Consider the following 21,455-nt stretch of genomic DNA (forward strand, 5'->3'; position numbering starts at 1 on the left):
ATATATTGGATGTTCAGTAGACATTTGTGTATGGTTTGTAACATTAAGCTGTCTCAGGTTTGTGAATGGGGAGATGATTTCCTACTGAAAAGACTGCCCTTCCAAAGGCCACTCAAAAGTTTCAGATGTGATGTAGTTGATCAGAAATTAAGAATGTTTGATGCATCTGAGTTATCTGCATCTGGCTGAAGTTAGCTCACTTCCTAAAAGAAATGAGGCATCAGTTTTATGTTCTTTGATGTCAGCTACAATTCTGCACCATCTTGACAGAGTTTGGTATGGAAAACTGAATCAAATAAGCACACTATCTGCCTAATCTTTTTTTAACCTTTAAATATAGAAGTTTCATTAAATTAAATTCAACTTCTGTAACCCTAACAGTAAAATAGATACTCATGCATATGTTCCTTTTTTGTCAGAATAGGTCTTTTAATGATCACATCTGATTCGGTGTAAAAGGCAGTAGAAGATTAAATGACTGAATGAAAGTATTAGAAGGGTAATTTCAGAGTGGTGATTATTCTTTCAGTAGAGTTGCTTCTTAAATTAACACTGACTTTTTTTTTTTGCCTGAAATACTTAATAGCTCAATTTGGACCAAATCCAGATGATGAATGATTAAGAATGGATTTAACATCCATTACTACTTTCTCATTCATGACTTAAATGAGAATAGGTATGAACTGAAACTACTTTGTATAAAACTTCCACTGCAGAGTGAGCCAGCATAAGTTCCATCCACCTTTCTTCCCAGCATAGGACATAAACATCTACTTTGGTATATGTATGTTAGTGACTGAAGCACTGTGCTACTGTGTCAGCAGCTCCCAGGGAACTTTATTCTCCTGTGCACTTAATCTCCTCCAATTTTTTCTCCCTGTCATGGCTCACCTGTGCTTTGTTGGTTTGTCATCAAAGTTAGGAGCTTTTTGATTCTTCTTGGCTATGTGTACACACAGCAGTAGAATTATTATGAAGCTACTTACTTTAGCTCTTTCTACATCTGAGATTCTGGGGTTCACTGAGATTTGTGCAGAGAGGTTTTCTGGTATTGTGGATAATGAAAATGTAGAAGTGGTTCAAAAATCTAGGAGATGAAAACTTAAGCAAAACAATAATGGTTATCCTTTGTCTATTCTAGTTCTGACCTGCAAAGGCTGTGTGTTTAAAATCATGGGGTTTTTTAGTTTTTTAAAAAAATACTTGTGTACACTTTTCAAAAGTGTAAACTCTGAAGTCATCTGGCCTGGAAATTTGTATTGGAAAATAAGGAATTCTGGAGTTCTCACATAACCGTCTTGGCGTGGTGAACATGAGAAGAAACACAATTGGCTTGCCCTTGAGTGAGAGTTTGACAGCATTGATGGTCTTTGAATGCTTATATATGCTGGGTTATAAACAAAGCCTAACCAGTAGAAGTGTTTTGTTATGTTTCTGAAGGCTCAACCATCCCTGTTGGATTTCTGTATGTGTTATGGCACCCTTAAAGCACACTGACAACAAAATTGTGGCAAGGACTTGACATCACAAGCATGTTGCAGTGCTTCTTGGTCTATTCAGTTGCATTATGTAGACTGCTTATAAAAATAAGTGTTCTCTGTTTTATGTGCAAGCCTTTGTAAAGAAAAGAGAAGATATGCCAGAAAATTGGTTTATTCTTATTTGGGAAAAGAATACTCAGTGCTGGATATTAATATGTTGGGGGGTAGTATTTTTAACTAATGGGACATACCAATGAAGATGCAAAACAGGTATGGATCAAACATCTGAGTATTACGCTGATAAACATAGTTTTTCTAAAGACCTTGTTTAGTGCAAAGTAGGATAATGCTGTAAAATTATTATAGTGACTAATTTCAGTATTTTGTATGTTTATAGCTTTGGGGTTTTTGTTTTTCCCAGTTTTTGTGTTTCAGTGACTAGGTTAGGTAGGTTGTGTTTGTGCTGGCTCCAGGCTGCTGTTTCATTTGATTTATGAGTAGTAGTAACATTGCACTTAAGCAGTTTTGTAGAACTAGGTACATCAGTGGACTTTTCTGTGATGGGATCTTCCAGCCTTAGACAAATCAGTTCAGGACTTCTAATTGGCATTCTGCCATCCCCCGATACTTTAAAGTCATCTCAATAGATAAAATATGATCAAGTCTCAATGGACTCTTCAGACTTTCTTCTCTCAAATGAAGCATTTCAGAGTATTAATCGAGAGATCAGAACAAGAAATACTGAACTAAGTCTTAAACAATTTTTCCATGTAATAAATACTCTTAAAGAAGTAGTATTACACTGGAATTTACCTAATGTTCATGGAGGGAAAAAGAAGTGTACTGACAAAACTATAAATATGAGATGTCTTAATCAGAACTGATTTACTGAGAACAAATTGCCTTCGTTCCTTCTTAGGTCTAGTGTTGGCAGGTTTAGGTTGGACATTAGGCAAAATTTTTTTCAATGAAAGGGTTGTCAAGCGTTGGAATGGGCTGCCCAGGGAAGTGGTTGAGTCCCCATCCCTGGAAGTATTTAAAAGACAGGTAGATGAGGTGCTTAGGGACATGGTTTAGTGGTGGGATGGCAGGGTTAGGGTAATGGTTGGACTTGATGATCTTAAGGGTCTTTTGCAACCTAAAAGATTCCATGATTCTGTGATTTTTCTTGGAGGTATTTAGTAGTCTGTAACTTGCTTACTTTGATTTCTGAATGTTAACTTTAGCTGTATGGGATTTGGGGGCATAAGTTAATATTCCTCACCTTATAATAGCAACTGTAATTAATTTCAGTCATGAGCCATCTTATTAATAGTAGGAATAAAATAGGATCTATTTTCTTGATGAAGTATCATTAATCTGCCTGAAATTTCCACATCTACCATTTTTAGTCTTACTGCTCTAGACAGTGCAATATGTAACTTAATGTTCTCATTGCCTTAACCTTAGGTGGAAGAAGGAAGCAAAAATGTACGCTTAGGCTCACTAATTGGTCTGTTGGTAGAGGAAGGACAGGACTGGAAGCAAGTTGAAATACCAGCTGATGTTACTGATCCATCTTCTCTAGCTCCACCAGCACCTGCGCTTACCTCAGCTCCAGCAGGTCCTTCTGTTTCAGCCCCTCCTAAACTGGAACGTCAACCTGGAAAATTACAGTAAGTTCCTATGGTTGTTATGAAACGGAACTCTTATTTAGTTAAACTCTTACTTAGTTAGATGAGTAGAGCTGAACTAAGAAAGAATCTTTTGTCCCTTTTACCTAGTATTAAGCGGTTAGTTTAAGTGTTTCAGTGTGTGTGTGAGGTAATAAAGCTTGCCTACTCAAAATATTTCTTTGCCTGTAAGCTCAATAATTCAATTTGAACAACATAGTTTTATTAGAAAACCTTCTACGGATGTGCTTTTATTCTGATGTACAATTGCTTTGTGAAAGATTCTAAGCTTAGATTAGGAAGAAGTTGTATTTATATGTGATGGACACTAATGCTTATGCATCAGATGCTCAGTTTATCTATAACTTGCTTTCTATTTCTTTTTTAGGAGAAAAAACAAACAAACAAACAAATGGCACACTCCAGAACCCTTCCAAGCTCTTGCACTTTTGATATTAGAAAAAATTTTTCTTTTCATAAGTGTAATATGAAAAACTCAAAACTGTGGGTTTACATTTTGTTGGTTAGGGTTTTTTTTTCTTTGATCTGTTAGGGTACTCTAAGCATTGCAAACATCTTAGAGGTGGAGTAAATTAACCCTAAAGTGTTATTCAGGTAACAGTAATGTATAAATTACTGGTTTAATGTAAAAAAAAAAAAAAAAAAAAAAAAACAACCCTGTTTTGTGTCATAGGCTGCTCCTTCTTTGGAGGTGTCACTCCTTCTTTGGAGTAAATGGTTATAACACAAAAGCTGTAAAATTACATGCAGTTAAAGAAAAGAATAGAAAACTAATTTTGGTAGCATGAGCTATGCAAACTGTTTGGTTTTGGTTGTTATGGAGTTATTTTGGTTTTCTATTTGTGTGTGAGTGAGTTTGTTTTTACCCAAACCTCATTACCTTTTCTGTCTGGTTTGCTATGTTTACTTTTGCTGTCAGCATTTAGGATCTTCTCATGCAAGTGGGAGAAAACCAAGTGAGGTCGTTGCCCAAATGTTGCCTGTAGTAGGTGGGGTGATCCAAGGAAAAGATCCCTGAAAGGGTTAAGTCTTGCATTTTAGTACCAAAGGGCATCAGCAGTGCATCTGTTTCACTGCAACTGTTAATTAGAGATGTATCAGCATCTTTGGAATCAAGTGATCATTTATGACTCTTTTTTTGCAAGGGCTTATGGACAGTTCTTCAAACTCAATGTAGTCTATTAGGAAATAATATTTCCTTTAGGAAATAATGAATTGCAGATTTTGTGGAACAACTTGAAAGCAAGTATATATTGTTTTTGAAAATGTTGCTGCTTTTGTATCTAACAATTCTGAAGTCTTTTCTCTACATGGTAGTTTTTTTCCTCATTTCAGAAACCAAATCATGCTAAGGTGCAGTGGGTGCTCTTTAGCTATGTACTGTGCTTTATAGTTGATCACTGTGCTTCCAGGCAGAAATGTTACTATGGAGCGTACCCCATCTAGGTCAAGATGGCAGGTACAGGTTTACTAGTATTACAGTACATCTCTGGTATATGCTGATTAAAATGTTTGAGAGGGCTTAATATTTAGTCTTCTAAACCAGATACTGAATTGTGCAACTACATCTGTATGGCTTTTGCTTTCCAGAAAAATAGCCATTTCATTAAATCAATCCTATGATAAAGTTGAAGGTAGGACAAAGGTAATTTTATTATTAGAATTAAGTTGCATTAATGATGCAATTACAACTAACTAAACAAATAATAGAGATCAGCAACCCTCTTGTCTGAGCTCCTAAAACTCATTTTTTAATGTTACTATAACAATCTGGTCTTAAAAAATTTATTTGGTTCTTCACTGATCACCCTTTTTGCCAGAGGAATCCACATGTGTATTGCATTTCTGCTGTAAGAGGAAAGTTTGGAGACGAGTTTTATTTTGATCTTTTTAAGGTCATAATTTTGTTTTGAAATTCAACCTTGTATTAAAGCTGTCTGACAGTTTGACACAGTCTTTCAGTGTTAGGATCACAGCCTTTGTACAGAACTCTGTTTTCTCCAGCTGTTGCTTCTGAAGTAGAGCATATATTGTATAGTTTCTCTTGATGTACACTAAATAAAATAAAGTTAATCTTATTCTTTAAATAGTTTATTTTTTCTACTCATTTCTTTAGGGTTCGCTTAAGTCCTGCAGCTCGCAACATTCTGGAGACACATGGACTAGATCCAAGTAATATTACACCTTCTGGGCCTCGAGGAGTCTTCACTAAAGAGTATGTAGATATTTCAGTAAAGCTACAACCTCATATCCCCTTATTTCTTCCTTTGAACCTAAAGCAATCTCCATGAACTTGAAAAGTCCATTTATTTAAATAGCCAACTTTTTGTTCCAGTTTCTTCTGTGAGGGAATGGCTTAATTAAATTTGAAAAACCTGTTGAGAAGCTGTGGCAAATAAGTTCTGAAATATTGCAAGATGCCTTTAATTAAAAAAAAAACACCTTTTGTTTTTATATCTCATCTGAGCTGCATGATACTGCTGTCACATTTCCTGCAGCTCAGCCTAATGGTGGCTAAGCACCACTGTTAGCTACTGTTGTGGATCTCAGGAAATTTTTCTATTCAGAGATCTATTCAGAGCCAAAGTAAAATGCCAGTGGCCTGTTTTCTTCAGCTGCTTTCCTCTGGGGAGTCCAGACCTTTTGCCACTTTCACTGAAGTTCAGTTATGAAGTCTGTCAGGATTTAATTTGTTCACTTCTTCATTAGTCTGGGGAGAGCAATTAAGTGTAATGGTAAAAAATCCAGAGCTCTATTTTTCTCCCATCTTTTGTTTTTCCCCCATCTTTGATTTAATGTTTGTTTCCAAACCCGTGGTTTGTTGTGATCAGGTTTCTAGTAGTTTACTTTTTGAGTAGTCTGATGTAATGGTTGGCACTCAAGCCTTGGAGTGAAGAACTTGTGTATAAAAATGTGTTGGGGTTAGATCTAGAGCCTTTAGCCTTGAAATGGTGCATTATCTTTACATTAGCCTGTATGTTATTGGCGAATGAGGATTTTGGCACAAATACTTATTTTTGTTCTCAGTAAAATTATTCCTTTTGACAAATGCCCTCATTCACCTATGCAGACTTTGTCTGCTGATGTAATTTTAGTTCCATTCAAAGACAGCCAGGTCTTGGAATTGAACCCAGAGAAGCAGACAGTGGACATCTACTGTTTTTTCAAAACTCTTTTTCCTATGGTCTTTGGCTGAGTTGAGATAAAATAAGGAATTGAATAGATGTAATATCCTGTGTTAACAGCAAATTATCAGAGGTAGTTTTTTCTGAATTATGTAAGTGTAATGGTAATTTATGATGTGTTACTAGGCTATGGCAGATGGAAACCCTCTAGGATTTTGAGCTACCTAATTAACATTCCCTAGTTGTCATGGAGGTGTAGCAAAGATTTTTTTTTTTTTTTTTTTTTTCTGTAGCTATGAGAACTATCTAGCAATATTCTGTTTTCAAAACTGCTTACTTCCATACAAATATTCAACTTTGAAATGTCATTTTAATATACAGACTGTCTGGGGTTTTTTAACCATTCTTTGAAAGGCTGTTAATCTTTCAGATGCCTACAGGGTCTGCTTGAAATGTTCAGGCTGAAATGAAAAGTTTGCAGATTTTTGTGGAGAGCTGCTACAGATATTCAGGGAAATATTTATTTTGCTAACTTGAGATTAAAATGCATGCCATGCTTTATAGCTGAGTGGTCTCTTTTACAAATATAATGATTGATTCTTTGAGGGAGTGTTGCAAGTTCACTTTTAAATTCTGAGTTTCCTTACTGAACAGGGCTCATGCTCACCAGATTACAAGAAACAAAGATAGATAGTGAGTTATGTAAGCAAGCAAGGTATTTGCCCCCCAACTTTCTGTCTTTAAACTCAATTAACTGTAAAACTTCTAACAGCGATAGGAGCTTTCATTTAATAGCTTTCTCCGTCTACTCCCTTAGTAGGCTGATACTTCATTTCTCTTATGTATCTGTGCAAGGCTGAATTACTGTTGTCATGTTCCTGCTTGGTTTTGTTTTATTGAGTGGTAGCTTTTTTTATTTGTAAGCAATATCCTCTGCTTTCTTCAGAAATATGCTAGAAAATTGATGTGTCAGTTCAAAGTAACTCACAAATTCCATCAAAGATTGTACCATGTTCCTAGTCATCAACTCAGACACTGTGTTTGGGAGAGCTATGTTGAAATTCCTGATTGTTTCAGATTACTTCTGCCCTTTCTTATACTATTTATTAGTGATCTAGGTATTTATAATGCAACCATAAAAAGGGGAGGGGGGCTAGTTACCAACAATTACTGTGTTTTTCTGAGGCCATGTTCCTTCCATCTGTACATTCCTACCAGCTGTCACTAAGTTAGTGTCATTTGGGATCTCAGAACTGCTCAGGCATTTGCATTTTCAGCTTGCAAATAAGGCACAGTGCCCACGTGTAGTGCTGGTTTTCTAGAAAGTTATTTCATGTGAATGTATTGAGTACAGACCTACAGTGGGATCTACACTGCGTGCAATTTGTTAGCTGCCATTATGGAGGACTGTGTTCCTTCTATAAAGCTGATAGTGTGGTAAATCTGATACCTGGAAGTTTCTGATGTGTAACATTCTCTGCTCACCTTTTTCCTTATTCCAGGAAATCTTCTATGAATTGAGTAATTAGATGTTCAGATGAAAGGGAATTGGGACTGTTTAGTAACAGTAACTGCCAGCAGAGGAAGCTAGTGTCAATCTGTGCATCTCCTGTTGCATCACTGGATCCTCAGTGATTTTTAGGTGTGTGTATAACCTCTTATGTGTCTATTTCAAACAAAGTATATTTTGAGCACAAAATACTCCCGTTTCCTTTGGCCATTCTTTGGATTTTGGCTAGAAGGAAGTGGAAAGACTACATACCTCTGTGGTAGTGGTAAACTGAAGTGTAACAGAGTTGCCAGAATCTGCATACTTCTAATAATAACAGTTTTGTTTAATAAATGTTTACCAAGCTCTGGTATCTTTTCTGGGGAGTAGATTGCTCTCTTTCATGTTGTTACCTCTCTCTCTCATCTTTCTCTGTTACTATCCTGTGTTGACAAAAGTTTATAGAGTATTTGGAAAGATGCGTCCAACCTTTCCTTTTCCAGTTCTAACAAAATATCAGTTTTTCCTGACTTGTACTGAAATCAGTTTAATTTAATTTGCTTTGCTGCCTTCTCCAGCTCTACTTATATGCAGGCTTACAATCTTGCACTGATGACAGTCATAACATTGCTGTACCTATTTTTCTTAATCAGTTAAATTGTGGAACTGGTAGCAGGGGAGTGATTTTTATATGTATAACAAATATATAAAGTATAAATATGAAATGTGATAATTTTATATATAATTTATATATTTATATTTCATACTCATGCATGATTTTCAAAAACTCCTGAGTGAATCTTCTAATCTAAAAATAAGCTCAATTTTGGCAATACATTTTTCTGTTAAAAGACAAAGCCACCAAAATTATTAAAGCATTTTCACTTGGCTATGAGAGGTAGGACCTTCTGCTTTTTGTCATTTTCATAGTATATGGAAGTAATTTTAAAGCATTTCCTTAGCTTTAAAATATATAAGAAGCTATAAAAGCTTTATTTTATGTATTATGGAATATAATGAGCAGGTGGTCTGTCTTATGACTGCCAAGTTAAAACCTATAAGTGATTTTTGGTAGCTTCTAATAAGTTCACTAGGAAGGTTGCATTGTGTCATGCAGTTACTTTTTATTATCTCCAACTGTAATGCTAGAGCATGATTTTCATTCAATGAAATATAATTTTTTCCCTGACATAGTAGTTATGTTAAATACTACCACTTATTTTTCTAACAAATTTCGGCTAACGTTAATTTGGGAAAACAACTTTAATAATGACAAACTTATATCCCGAGCTCAGTCTTTTTAAAAAATATTTTAATATTATTTGCTGAAGTATGTACTGAAGCTAAAAATAAATTGAAGCAAGTGAGCAATCAGTAAAAGGCGTTATATGGAACGTAAGTTTTTCAGTTCTTGGTTCTGTAGTGCTACTTTGCTAGGAAGAACTAAGAATGCCTGATGTTCTGAGATTTTTGTCCTTTCTACAAAAACTTCGTAACACATAGACTCTCACTCAGGAATAGACTCTCACTCAAGCAGTAATCTAATGAAATCGGATAGCTCTGTTTACTATTTATGGCTTATGTTTTGAAGACATGGTATGGTTGTAAGTAGTCTGATTTTTATATTTATTTTTAATTTCCTCTTCCAGTTTATGTAATAAAACTTTGTGTATGTAAACCTTGGTGTACATGCTGTGGTGATGTCTTCGTGAAGTGGAGATTTATCTACGGTATATGATACAGACCTCCATTATCAGATCTAGAGCACAGCTCTTCTAACAAGTCACTAGTATAGATGCGGTTACAACTGCAAAACAGAAACCTTACTGTAGCTTATTTCCCTTGCAATTGGCAGTGGTGGTATAAATGCAGTCTTTTCTGTTTAGCCTTGTCGCTGCTTATCTTTATCATGCAGCTTTATAAATACAATGCACCTAGGGCAGATGTAGTATTATAGCTTAAAGATGGGAGTTTACTTATGTCTGTCATACTGTGCCCACAAGAGGGAATTTTTATGGTGGTAGCTATATTGGTATAAAGACCCAGGGAGAATGCTTATAGAGTAGACAAGATTCAACCACACCTGGGACTGTTACATGTTACTCAGTTTTTGGCTTTGGTTCTTTAGTGTGGTGCTATCTTTCAAATTGCTTATGAAGTACAGACTTGTATACTTTCTACATCTGTTTCTGTATATTTATGTCAGAAAGGTACAGACGAATGGTAAATGTAGTATCCAATTTTCTGTGAGCACTAATTAATTACATTAAATTCAAATGATTACAAAAATGAAACAGCTTTTATTTGAGATTTTATATAGTAAATGTACTCTGATATATTATTTAGAAGAATTGTTAGTGCAATTCACAAATTACCTTGTACACTCACAATTAGTGTTGATCAATGTTATGCTTCTCTAGCACAAATGTTTTCTGTTACTGCATATTCAAGCCCTCTTATTCACAGTTGTTAAGGAGAATTTACTAAAAAGATACCACAAAAAGAGACACAAAATTCATCAGTTAATAATAATCACTTTAATGTTTGGTTTGACAACAGAAATTTAAATGCACAGAAGTGGCTAATTAATTAAGTGACGGAATAGTAATACTTTGGGGAATTTTTGAAGTAGTTTCTTTGTTGTCAACATTTCACTTCGTTTAATCACCAGGGATGCTCTCAAACTTCTGCAAGAGAAGCAGAAGGGCAAACCCAGTGAATTGAAACCTGTGGTTTCTCCAGCTCCTCCCCAGCTTACTGCAGTGCCTTCTGCTTCACAAGCAACTGCTGTGACTTCTACTTATCCAAGGCCAGCAGTTCCACCAGTTTCCACACCAGGACAGCCTGCTGCACTGGTAATGTTCCTGTTAAGTCTTCAACATTGCTACAGCTAAATATTGTCACGGCTACTCTAAATAGTGAGATGAAATTTCCAGAACTGGAGAGACAAAGGAAACTAAGGGCACCCGGATGCCAAACCCAGTTATGTGCAGTTTTTAGTACATTTGTGTGATTCTAAAGCAGTGTAATTCAAATTGCAGAGCTCTCAAAAGTATGGTCTGCACGCTACTTTGTGTAACTTGAAAGTTGAAGCCATGAAAAAATTTACATTGCAGGCATTGGAAAGGGGAAAGCAGTTTTATTTCAGTCGCCAAACAAGAAGGTGCCACTAGTTTGGAAATCAACAATACACTCTTCCCTCAATCCCTGCAGGATCAGTATGTCAGTGTGCATTTCCAAACTCGGAGAAACTTGAGTTTTCACTTAATTTTACTGTACTTTATTTGTTTACTTTCCTGTTGGAATTTTTTTAAGCAGTCTGCAAGAATAATATAATTCTATACTGCAAAGCGAAATTATATTCTATAAAACCTATTGTGTTGATCCAAGTTAAGTGGAATAGGCTAGAACATTCAATGGTCTTAATCATATTAATTTCAGTAGTTGGAATGTATTGCTTTTTGATATCTAGGGAATATTTGAAGTGAGCAGGAGTCATTGATGATAACGAATCAATGCTGGAGTCCTGTTTCAGCAAAGGGGAAGTAGTTTGCTCTCTTGATATTTAATATGCAGTGTATGATTTGTTCCAGGGCACATTCACAGAAATCCCAGCTAGCAACATCCGAAGAGTTATTGCTAAGAGATTAACAGAGTCTAAAACTACTATACCCCATGCATATGCTGCTGCTGACTGTGATATTGATGCTATTTTGAAATTAAGAAAAGAATTGGCCAAAGGTTAGTGATTAAACTGATTTACTATAATGTGGTACTAATGCATGGTTTGTCTGGTTTACAAAATCTTGCCCAAGAGATGTAGATTTTTGTATAAGCAGTACGCTGTACATTCAAACAATCTTTTTTGGCATTCTGTATGTTGGACTCAAGCTGTAGTTTCCTGTGACTATTGAACTGGACAACTTGTAAAGATATAGGAAGACAGAGGTATTAGTTTGCCAACTAACACAACACTCTAAACAACTGCAATTTAACAGAGGACTATGCATTGTCCAGTAGGTTTTTGTTTCCTTCTATCCAGATGCAGCAATATTTAGCTTCTTCATGGTTAAAATCTGAAATTATTCATGTGAAAGATAATAGGGGAAGCTTCAAATTAAAGCACACTCATGCTCTGTCCTAGGTTAATTTTGTTGTTGGCCTCTTTGAGGCCTCTCAATATATATATGTGTGTGTAAATCGCAGTTTTCATAATGTATCCACTGTGTCTTATTTATACAGAAATGTTTATGTATAAGATTAAGAAATTAAATTTTCCCTTTTTTTATTCACTGAAGTGACTTTTTCAGAAAAGTTCTTGAAGTTTAAGGTCATAATCAAAGATTGTTTTGGTTTTGCTAAAGCTGTTTTTCTTTTTGCTAAAATCAGCTGAGTGTACTGGGTAATAGGATGTTTTAATAGTTTCAAAATTAACTAAGCAGACTAGAATCTTCTTTCACAAATCTCAGGTCAACAAAGTGTATATACATGCATTTAACAAGACGACTTTTCAACAGAACACTCTTCAGGCAGGTACTTCATTTTTATGCAAAAAAATCAAGAAGGTGTTGTTTCCTTCGTCTCTTTTGTTTAATGATTTCTGTTTGGGTAAAAAACCTGAATGAAAATTTTATAATTTTTATTACTTTAACAGAATATTCATAATTCAAATAAATTTTATTGTATATAGAAATATTTGGTCAATGTACTGGTTTTAATGTTGTCTACAGGAAGTGGCTCCAATTTCCTAGTTCATGAAGATATTAAACCGAAGCCTGTGGAAATTCTTTAGGAAAGCATTGTTTTATATTAGGTCAGTTCTTGCAATTGCCTGCAGTTAATAGCATTTTCCCTTCTTTTTTCTTTTTTTTTATTTTTTTATTTTGGTAGCTGGTTTAATATTCTGTGAAGAGGACAACAACACAGTGCAATCTATTTATAAATACTGGTGTCAGAAATATGGAAACAAATGTTTTCATAAAACTTTGACATCCTTAAGTTAATTAGATCAAGCCAGATTTACAGCTGAGTAGATTAGGATTTGTACTAATCTAGGGCATTTTGCTCTTCAGTAACTCACCTTCAGTTAGAGGATTTCCTAAAAATTGTATCTTTTGACTCATAGATATTTAAGCCTGAAGAGAAAAATGTATTTTATAATGTAATGTTTCTTTTTTTCCCGTCACACTTACAAGGCTATTTCCCATTAAATACACATTTTGAACAAGAATTTAAAGGACTGTAATGAAATAAGATCAGAGAGAATTGTTGAGCAATTGCACTATAAGACTGTATTTTTCTCAGCAGGATCATATCCCTGTCACTAATCTGGTAAGCTGTGGAAAAAATGAATGAATTAATTCACTGTCTTTTTTCAGTCACTTATCTCCTAAGCTACTTGGAGAGGTTATAGATATTTGGAGATATTTTTCTTCACAGAAAAGCGGGATTAAACAGTTTAAAACCTGTGCTGCATGTCTCTGCCTCTGTAGTATCTTCATTCCCTCTGATGCCAAATCTTGAGTTATTTTAAGCTGTCCCAATCCACAGATACATTTTGGCACCAGACCTGTAAAACAGTTACACAAGCACAATTGACGTAATGTTGCAAAGTAGTGAACAGTGGCAGCGGGGAAGAGAAACAGGCCTGGTTGGGGGCAGTGCCTGCCTTGGATTTCCTGTTTGTCTGTGGAGAAATAAGCTTTGGCTGCAGCTGTCCAGGAAGAGTTGCTTTCTAGGGAAATCTATCTGATTTTAAGGCAGAACCTGATAAATTAGTCGAGATCATGTATTATGCCTGACCGCAGTATCTATAAGTGATTCTTCTGGTCTTAAGTTTCTATAAAATGTGGAATATTCTTTGCAAAAAATAATATTTACTTCTAGTGTCTGAGGTTAGTAGTATTGTTTATTGAATTGACAGTATCTTATCTCTGCCTAAAATGACATGATATATGTTGTGTTTTTATCTACTGGAAATCAGTTGAGGTCAGTTGATTTCTACTTTATCAGTTGCAGCCAAACTAATTAGGCATAGCTTTTCAAATTAATTTGCATTCTTCTAGAGGAGACATCCCTTTTCAAATCAAATTTGGAAAATATTGTTTACTCTTTCTTTTGATAGGTTTAGCTAATTCTGGTGGTGAAAGAATAATTTATTTACAAAACTACAAAGTTTGTATGCTATTCCAGGCATTAGGATTAACCTCTGCCACTTCCGAAATTTAATTTTCATTTATCATTCATTCCATTTTATGAAATATCATGCAGCCTGAATAGTGTGGAAAATAAGCAAGTAATGAAGTTCTGTTTGCTGGAGGAGACATGCACTAAGTTTACCACTTGGGTAAAAAATTCTGAAGGCACGTTATTTAATGATGAGGATAAACAGAACTTTTTGTTCTCCTGCTATACTTTTTTTTTTTTCTTTTAAGACCAAAGTTTGTTTCTAAAGACATTCATGGGAGTATACTGCTGTCTACACAAGAGGATAATCTCACATGGATTCTTTTGAGTGTTATTCAATTAATCCTTTTTTCTGGTACCATTTAAATAATTTGTTCTCAATAGTTCAGCTTTTAGATGTGTATCCTCATTATTACACCAAGTAGTAGAAATAGAATTAGTAGTGTATGCTGTTTGAGACATTACTGCAATAATGAAAAGTGAATATTTATAGGTCCAAGGCAGTGGCATGTGATACTTCAAGTTTTGTTCTACAGCTTTATCATTGCTATCATGGTTTGAAAGCATTACAGGTTCAGGTTCAAATGATAGTTTTCCAAATCTGTGTGAACTCTGCATTCAGTGTAGCAAAGCAGGATAGTTTAATTTACATTTTTATTGCTGTACTGATGGAGAAACCAAATTCTTTCTTCTCCTTTATTGAAGTATTTAGAGAAGAGTGCGAAAGCTGGGGCCACCTGCTGCTGTGACTTTAACCTGCACAAATTAGGTCCAGTTTTGAGAATGAAAGCTGGGGCCACCTGCTGCTGTGACTTTATTTAACCTGCACAAATTAGGTCCAGTTTTGAGAAATGCTGCATGTTCTAATGTTTAACTGAAGTGTGTGAAACTTAGAGGCTTTTACTTATAGTATCAGGTCACATCCTCGTGCTTGTAAAGCCAGTTAGAGGGGTCTGAAGACTAGCCAAGAAAACTGACCCTAAATCACAAGGATCGTTAGGCTATAAAAAGAGAAAGACAGTTAATCACCTATTATTGCACGTTCACTCAACTTGAGTCATAACATTTTACTGGGCAATTTTTACAGAGGCTGCATGTGATAGTAATACTAAAGAAAAATTTATCATTTAGAATTTTGAATTACCTTTAGCATTTATGTCAGTTTTGAGACTTTAGTTCTCATCAGTCAGTTATTACTTTCAAAGCAAAATATAGTAATGACTTTGAAAAGTAATGAAAGAGTAAGAGGATATTTTTAGGTTAAAGCTTTCTAGGTATTAACTAGGGATATGTTTAACAAAACTTCTGAAAGGATGAAGAACCTAATCCAAGTGGACAAGGAAGAGAGCTTGAAAGATTAATGGGGAGGGGGGTGTGAATTATTACAATGTATTGATGTACATCTGAAGGCTACATTTCTTGAAAATAAGAATGAGGAGGAAATAAGACTAAAGGAAGAAAAGAGGTCGGCTCCAAGGGCTGGTGAATTTCATGGGTACCAGAACCAGTTTTTGAGGTCTGTTCTAGAGGGTGGTCCCCCTGAGGTATGGTTCTGTCAAATTGCAGTAGTTAAGAAGTGTTTTAGGGAAAACTTAAATGACAGCCCGGAAAAAATGTCTTTTTTAAGTTTATTCTTTTATGCATAATTGGAAACACAGTATTTTGATCAATATGATTTGTAAAAATAAAGCTCGGTTTTCATTTGATTCTTCACTGGTAATTGAAATGAATTAAAGCAAATCTGAAAGAAAAAATGTTGGGTTTCACAGAAATGATGAGTCCAAATAGCATTTCAGGTGACCTTTTTGGGGTATCTGCAACTTGATATGTATTTGAGCATCCTAGAAGTAGAAGATTCAGCTTAGACTGACATCAGATAAGAGAAGAAAGGGGGAGGGTGTGTGTGGTTTTTTTTTTTCTAGGTAGCAGCGAGCAGTAATAAAACAGTGTGGTTTTGTGAATATATATCCTGGTGTCACATCCCTTTTCAGTTCTTGAAAGAAGTACTGGGTACTGATCTTTGGAAAATGCATGGGTGTGAATCTTTCATTGATAAGGCACTTGTACAAATGCACAGGGAAGTAAGAGTTGGCATTTCTTGGTATCCCAGGGAGATAAACATTTTGTGTGCCCCTTTGTTCTTAGGTGCAAAGTACTCATTGCACAAGGTGCATTAAATAAGGTCTTTGTAATAAATAATGTGATAGAGAGCAAAATAGGTTTTCTGTCACTCAGGAGTCACGAAATCTAGACTCCAAAGACATAAATACTTCTGATCAGTGACACATTGTGAATTGGTAATCTTAAAGTAGTACTTTTTATTACTGTAGCTTTGGGTGATGAGCCACAAGTAGTTGTTCTTCAAATTATGACAAAATCATTCAGTGATTTGACCAAAAAGTTCTTGGTGCTGTTTACCTATCTTTATTTCTTCTTATAAGTTGGGTTTTTTTGTTTGTTGGGGTTTTTCTAGCATGATAGAGAATATAACAGTAGAACAGGAGTTGAAAGATATCTTTAGCCTTTATGATTTTTGAAGGGGAGTGGGGGGAGGGGGAGGTGGTTGTTTGTTTGTTTTTGAGAAAATGGTATTGTAATTGCCCTAGACAGAGTGCCTAAGTCTTCAGAAGCTTTCTTGGTCCCATCTGTAAATCTTTTGTATGACAAGATTGACTTGACTTTCTTGTCTTCAGGGAAAGGCAGGCACATTAGCAATCCAATATTCACTGTATTCTAGATATAGCTGTAGGCAGGTGGGGTTTTTTTTTGTTGCCTCTGCTCCAGAATGATACTATAGCTTTTACATATGTCATCTCTTACAGCTTAGATCTTGAATAGGGTTCCCCCACTTGAGTTACCTAGATGCTAGTGCTCAACAACAGAATGGGCTTTGATTTACTGAAAGCTTTGCCTCTGGGGCAAGCTTAAAAACCAGCTTTGTTATTGCAGTGCAACATCAAAAAGTATCTTCAAGGTCCAAGTTAAATTTCTTTACATGAACGGATTATCACATGGATGTTAGAAAAGGGTTTTCAAGGTTAACCTAATGAAGTTAGCCTTGAAAGGCTCTGTATACAGAGGCAACAGCTAGGTTTTAGACACAGATTAAGTGTTCATGTAGTGATATGCCTGTCTGACAAGCAAGCTGGTATTCTTTTCTCTTGCCTTGACCCATGTTTTTGTTGATATAACAAAAGATCTGCTTGCAGCCAGGTATTTCTAGCAATTTAGCTGGTGTTGTTTTTTCCTGGGGGTATCCCAACGTAAAGAACTTTTGATGTGGCATTATAGCACCAGACATAAGTCCTCTGGGAATGTTAGGGTACTTTGTAGTCATTTGCTGTTCCCGCAGCTTTACCTTGTGAGCGAATTTTCTCTCAGTTAGTGTCACAGAGTTGTACACCTAGGAACTAGAATGCTGACATTGGAGGGCTACTGTTATGTACTGGTGACTTGCCCACGCTCGCTTATCCATTTGTGAACGTCCTAAATTAAACTAGACTGGTATATTCAGATTTTCTGGATGATAATACATGAGCTGCTTCTCCTTTCACTGGAGTTTTGAATGACTAATTTTTAATGCAAGAGTACCCAGGTAATTTTTCTACCTGATTTTTTTTTTTTTTTTTAATGATCTCTTATTCACAAGTTAAAGTCAAAGACAATTTATAATGTTGATATTTTCTTTGAACAGCAGCAGGTCATAAGAAGTGAAGTAAAAAATTTTCACCTCTCGTGCTGCTGTGGATTTTTAATGAATTTTTTTTTTTAAATGTAGGGGTGGGAAAGAGCCATATGTCTTTGCATAAAATTGAATTGCAGAGATGGTCCTGGTAGGTTTTTTTTTTTTTTTTCCTGATGGAAATAATGGTGGTTTCTGCTACACAATGAGATGTCATGTGGAAGTTTTATGCAGTGTTCCCTAATGTAAGCTTCTTTGTTTTGTGAGTAAAATATAGCAATTATCCCTACTGTAAACTTCAATGTCTGACAGTAAAATATTATCATACAGACTTCATTTAACTGTACTCCTGTATTTTCACTGTATTCCTACCCCCATAGTAGACAGGAACATTTTTGCCAAGGGTTAGGAATGTAATACATAAATCAAAATATAAAATACCAAACTATATTTGATGACCAAGATACAGGTTTGTGTGATTGAAATTCTGTCAATGCAGCATAATACTTGCAAATTCCATTGTTTTACATTAGAATTCTGGCTCTCTTCTTATACGTAGATTGCTAATCATGGCAAATGTTGCAGGTCACTTACGTGGTAAGTGGATACTAGTTCATTCCTCCAAATGCATGATCGCTTAAGGCGGCTTCACTTAGTATAATTATTTATAAATAATTTTCCCTTTACAAAAGCATTTCTAAAGGTATGTGTATTATGTGCCATAAACCAGACTTGAAAATGAAGTAGTTTTGTTTCTTGATCAGTTCAGCTGACATCAGTGATGATGGTGGTAATGTAGCTTTTTTTATTGTGAGAATGATGCATTTAATATTGTGTAAATATCGTGCATGTTCAGGATCATCTTTTAGCAACTGTGGCATATGCTGCATTGTATCTATAGTCTTTGCTGCTTCTGCCAGTCCTGAGTTTAGTTAGTACTTTCTGTCACCTAAAACTTGGAAAAAAATAATGCAGAGCAAATATAGCTGTTGTTTCCATCCTTCTTTTCTCCTGAGCTTTTGGGGAAAGGAAGCAAATGTAGTGTTACACAGTATTTCTTAGGCTCACACTGAAAAAGTCCAGTCCTGTCAAGGTTATTTTATCTGCTTCTGGCTAATGCTGCCTTTTTTGTGAGTAGCTTTGCTTTTAATGTAACAACTTTGTCACTCATATTATTTTGCAGCTTGCTTTAGAATATATTGTTAACACATTTTAAGGATTGACAGATGTCATTACCTTGCTAATTCTGACATTATAAAGCACCAAAGGTCACTGGAGAATAACGTATTTCTGATTTATAGCTGAATAAAAGCTGGTCTCTGCAATTATTCCAGTCATGCATCATGCTACATAAACAGCAGTAGTCTCCAGTATTGTCTTTGTATATTTAGATCCTACAGTAGACTTCTACAGAAACAGTAAATATGTAAAGCATAGAATACATTTGAGCTGCTACTTCTAAGAATGAGTAGTGACACTCAAGTTTGTAGCTGTTTTGACCTTCTTGTAACATCTGGCAAGAATATCTCTGCTCAGGAGACTTTTCCTGGATGATAATCCTTTTGTCCGAAGAGAGAGAAAGGTTTGCTTTTAGGATTGTAGTTTGAAGATCAGTTACTTTCTGGCAATGTTTCAAAGAAGCAAATCTACTAAATCATGGGAGTCTTGTCATCACACAAATACTGATAAACAGATCTTATGAGCAATGATTGTTCTATTTTTTTTTTTCCTTTTTGCAGATGATGTTAAGGTATCTGTAAATGATTTTATTATCAAGGCAACCGCAGTTACTCTGAAGGTAAGTGAATAATTGACTTTAAAAAAAAAAAGTTTTATTATAAACTGCCAAAGAGACAAAAGGGGTATTTTGTGAGCCTATATAGAGATATGAATTCAATCATACCAAAAATTGTAATTCTTTATCACCTACTGTCAGGTTTTTTTAAGCTCTCCAGGTAAGATTCTCTACACTCTATGGGCTAAATGCTTTGTCAGCAGACTAAAGCAATTGGCAAGATAAGTCTTCTATTCTTTCCTGTTGCATTTTCTGTTACAGTTATAAACAAATATTTATCCAAGTCTCATACCAGTCTTGTGTATCACCTCAGATGTATTTTGATGGTGTGTTCAGTGGCCTCTGTTTTGAATTAAAAATTCTTGAGGCAACCAATCTTTGCTCATTGCTAAGAATTGTCATTGTTCCCTTTGTCAGTGTAAAAGTTAAACAATTTCAATACATCCTGAAGTTAAGATCTTAAATTTCATTAGGGTCTACTTATTCCATACTGAACTGCAGAGGCTTCACAGTCTCCGTAAGCTATTTGCGTGTTCTCTGGGTACAACTGGATATATTGCCTTCCAGTTTGTGCTGATTGCTCTACTTGGAAAACACTCCCAGTGCCAATTAATGTTTTGAAACTGAAAGGTTTCAGAGATCCTTCTTTAGGAGAACTCCCACACCTTGGATCTGTCTCCTCTTAGTCCAGAGTGTCTCAAATGCAATCACTTGGAAAACATAATGTGAAATTAATCTTCTTTCCAAAGCTGTGAAAGGAACGAACTGTGATGGTTTCACATAGATGTGGAGTGGTTTTGGTTTAATTTCAGTTTGCACTTAATTTTAGATAGGTGGTCATTGATGGGAGCTCTGGCCAGCCTGAAGGCCAGCATTTTCAAGGTTCAGGAGGAAATAGTGTCTTTTAGTGAGCAGCTGGAAAATATTTCTGTCATGTAGAAAGATAATTAAGGGGAACACGCTCTTGACCCTCAGATTATCCTATGGATTTTGCCCTAGTCATCAAGGCAATGTACTTATGTGTGACAATGAATGAATGCAGATTTTGAAGCAGTTTGGTATTGCCATGGATTTGTTACCTATACTTTCTTGATGGTACGGTGATCACACCTTCTGACTATATGGTAAATGCCTAGAAAAGCTAAACTCTTCTGATATCATTGCATCATTTGAGCAGCAGGTTGTAAAAGCTACAAACAGATAAGATAAAGCAGAACAAGATCCAGACTAGTTGCATTACCTCACAACAGTATAAAAACATCAGAAAGGGAATGAGAGCCATTTTGCTCATTTACAAGGATTATTTTAATTATTCAGTAGCTGAAGGAGGAAGTTATTAAGTTGGGGAACTGTTCTCATGGGCATATAGAATTAAGAGACAACACTGCACTTGAATGGACATGAGAAATTTTTAGCCAAACATGATCTAATTATTAATGTATATTGCAAGAGCTATAGATTTTTGACAGAAATTAGGCAGAATTCTAGGCAGTTACATAAGCAAGTGCCTGAGAGAAATTCTGGGCATTGGATAGACTGGAGAAAACTTTCCAAGTTATTCTATACCAGAAACAGAAGGAGAAGCTAAATATGCTTGCTATGCATTTGCTAGATGTGAACATAGCAAGAAGCTTCTTTTTTTGTGGCCTAATGGGACCTTATGCAAGGAAATGGTGACATCCAAAAATTACTGTGAACTGCTAGCTGCAAGTGTGAGATAACAAATCTCTGCACCGGAGAGCGAGAGCAGGTGACAGGAACAGGAGACAGATAGAGGAATGTAAGATTAGGTTTTGTGTTTTTCTCTTCTACACAAAAAAAGACGAGTCAAGAAAGATAATGGGATGTAATCCTAGTTTACAGTTTGTCTATATGTGAAAGAATGACTTGAATACAAGCGTTCAATGTACTTTTTATTACTTCTGCTTGTATAAGATGATGTTTTTTGGTTGTTGTTTGTGGGTTTTTTAAATTGTTGCCTGAAACTTAAAAAAGACAAGTAGCTTCCTGTCCATTTAACTCTT

At 35.5% G+C, this 21,455-nt stretch overlaps 1 protein-coding gene across 3 annotated transcripts in view; it reads left to right on the plus strand.

Annotated features, from left to right (window-relative positions):
• The window catches only part of PDHX (pyruvate dehydrogenase complex component X), a 53,296-nt gene that overhangs the window by 21,568 nt on the left and 10,273 nt on the right, over positions 1-21,455 (plus strand). For all 3 annotated transcript variants that reach the window (XM_035902924.1, XM_035902925.1, XM_035902923.1), the window contains 5 exons: positions 2,931-3,136; positions 5,271-5,369; positions 10,440-10,623; positions 11,362-11,509; positions 19,376-19,434. In XM_035902924.1, coding sequence (XP_035758817.1) covers positions 2,931-3,136; positions 5,271-5,369; positions 10,440-10,623; positions 11,362-11,509; positions 19,376-19,434 — 696 coding nt within the window. The remainder of the gene's footprint in view (positions 1-2,930; positions 3,137-5,270; positions 5,370-10,439; positions 10,624-11,361; positions 11,510-19,375; positions 19,435-21,455) is intronic.

This window comes from Egretta garzetta, unplaced genomic scaffold (assembly GCF_000687185.1).
Source record: "Egretta garzetta isolate BGI_Z169 unplaced genomic scaffold, ASM68718v1 scaffold329, whole genome shotgun sequence".
NCBI lineage: Eukaryota > Metazoa > Chordata > Aves > Pelecaniformes > Ardeidae > Egretta > Egretta garzetta.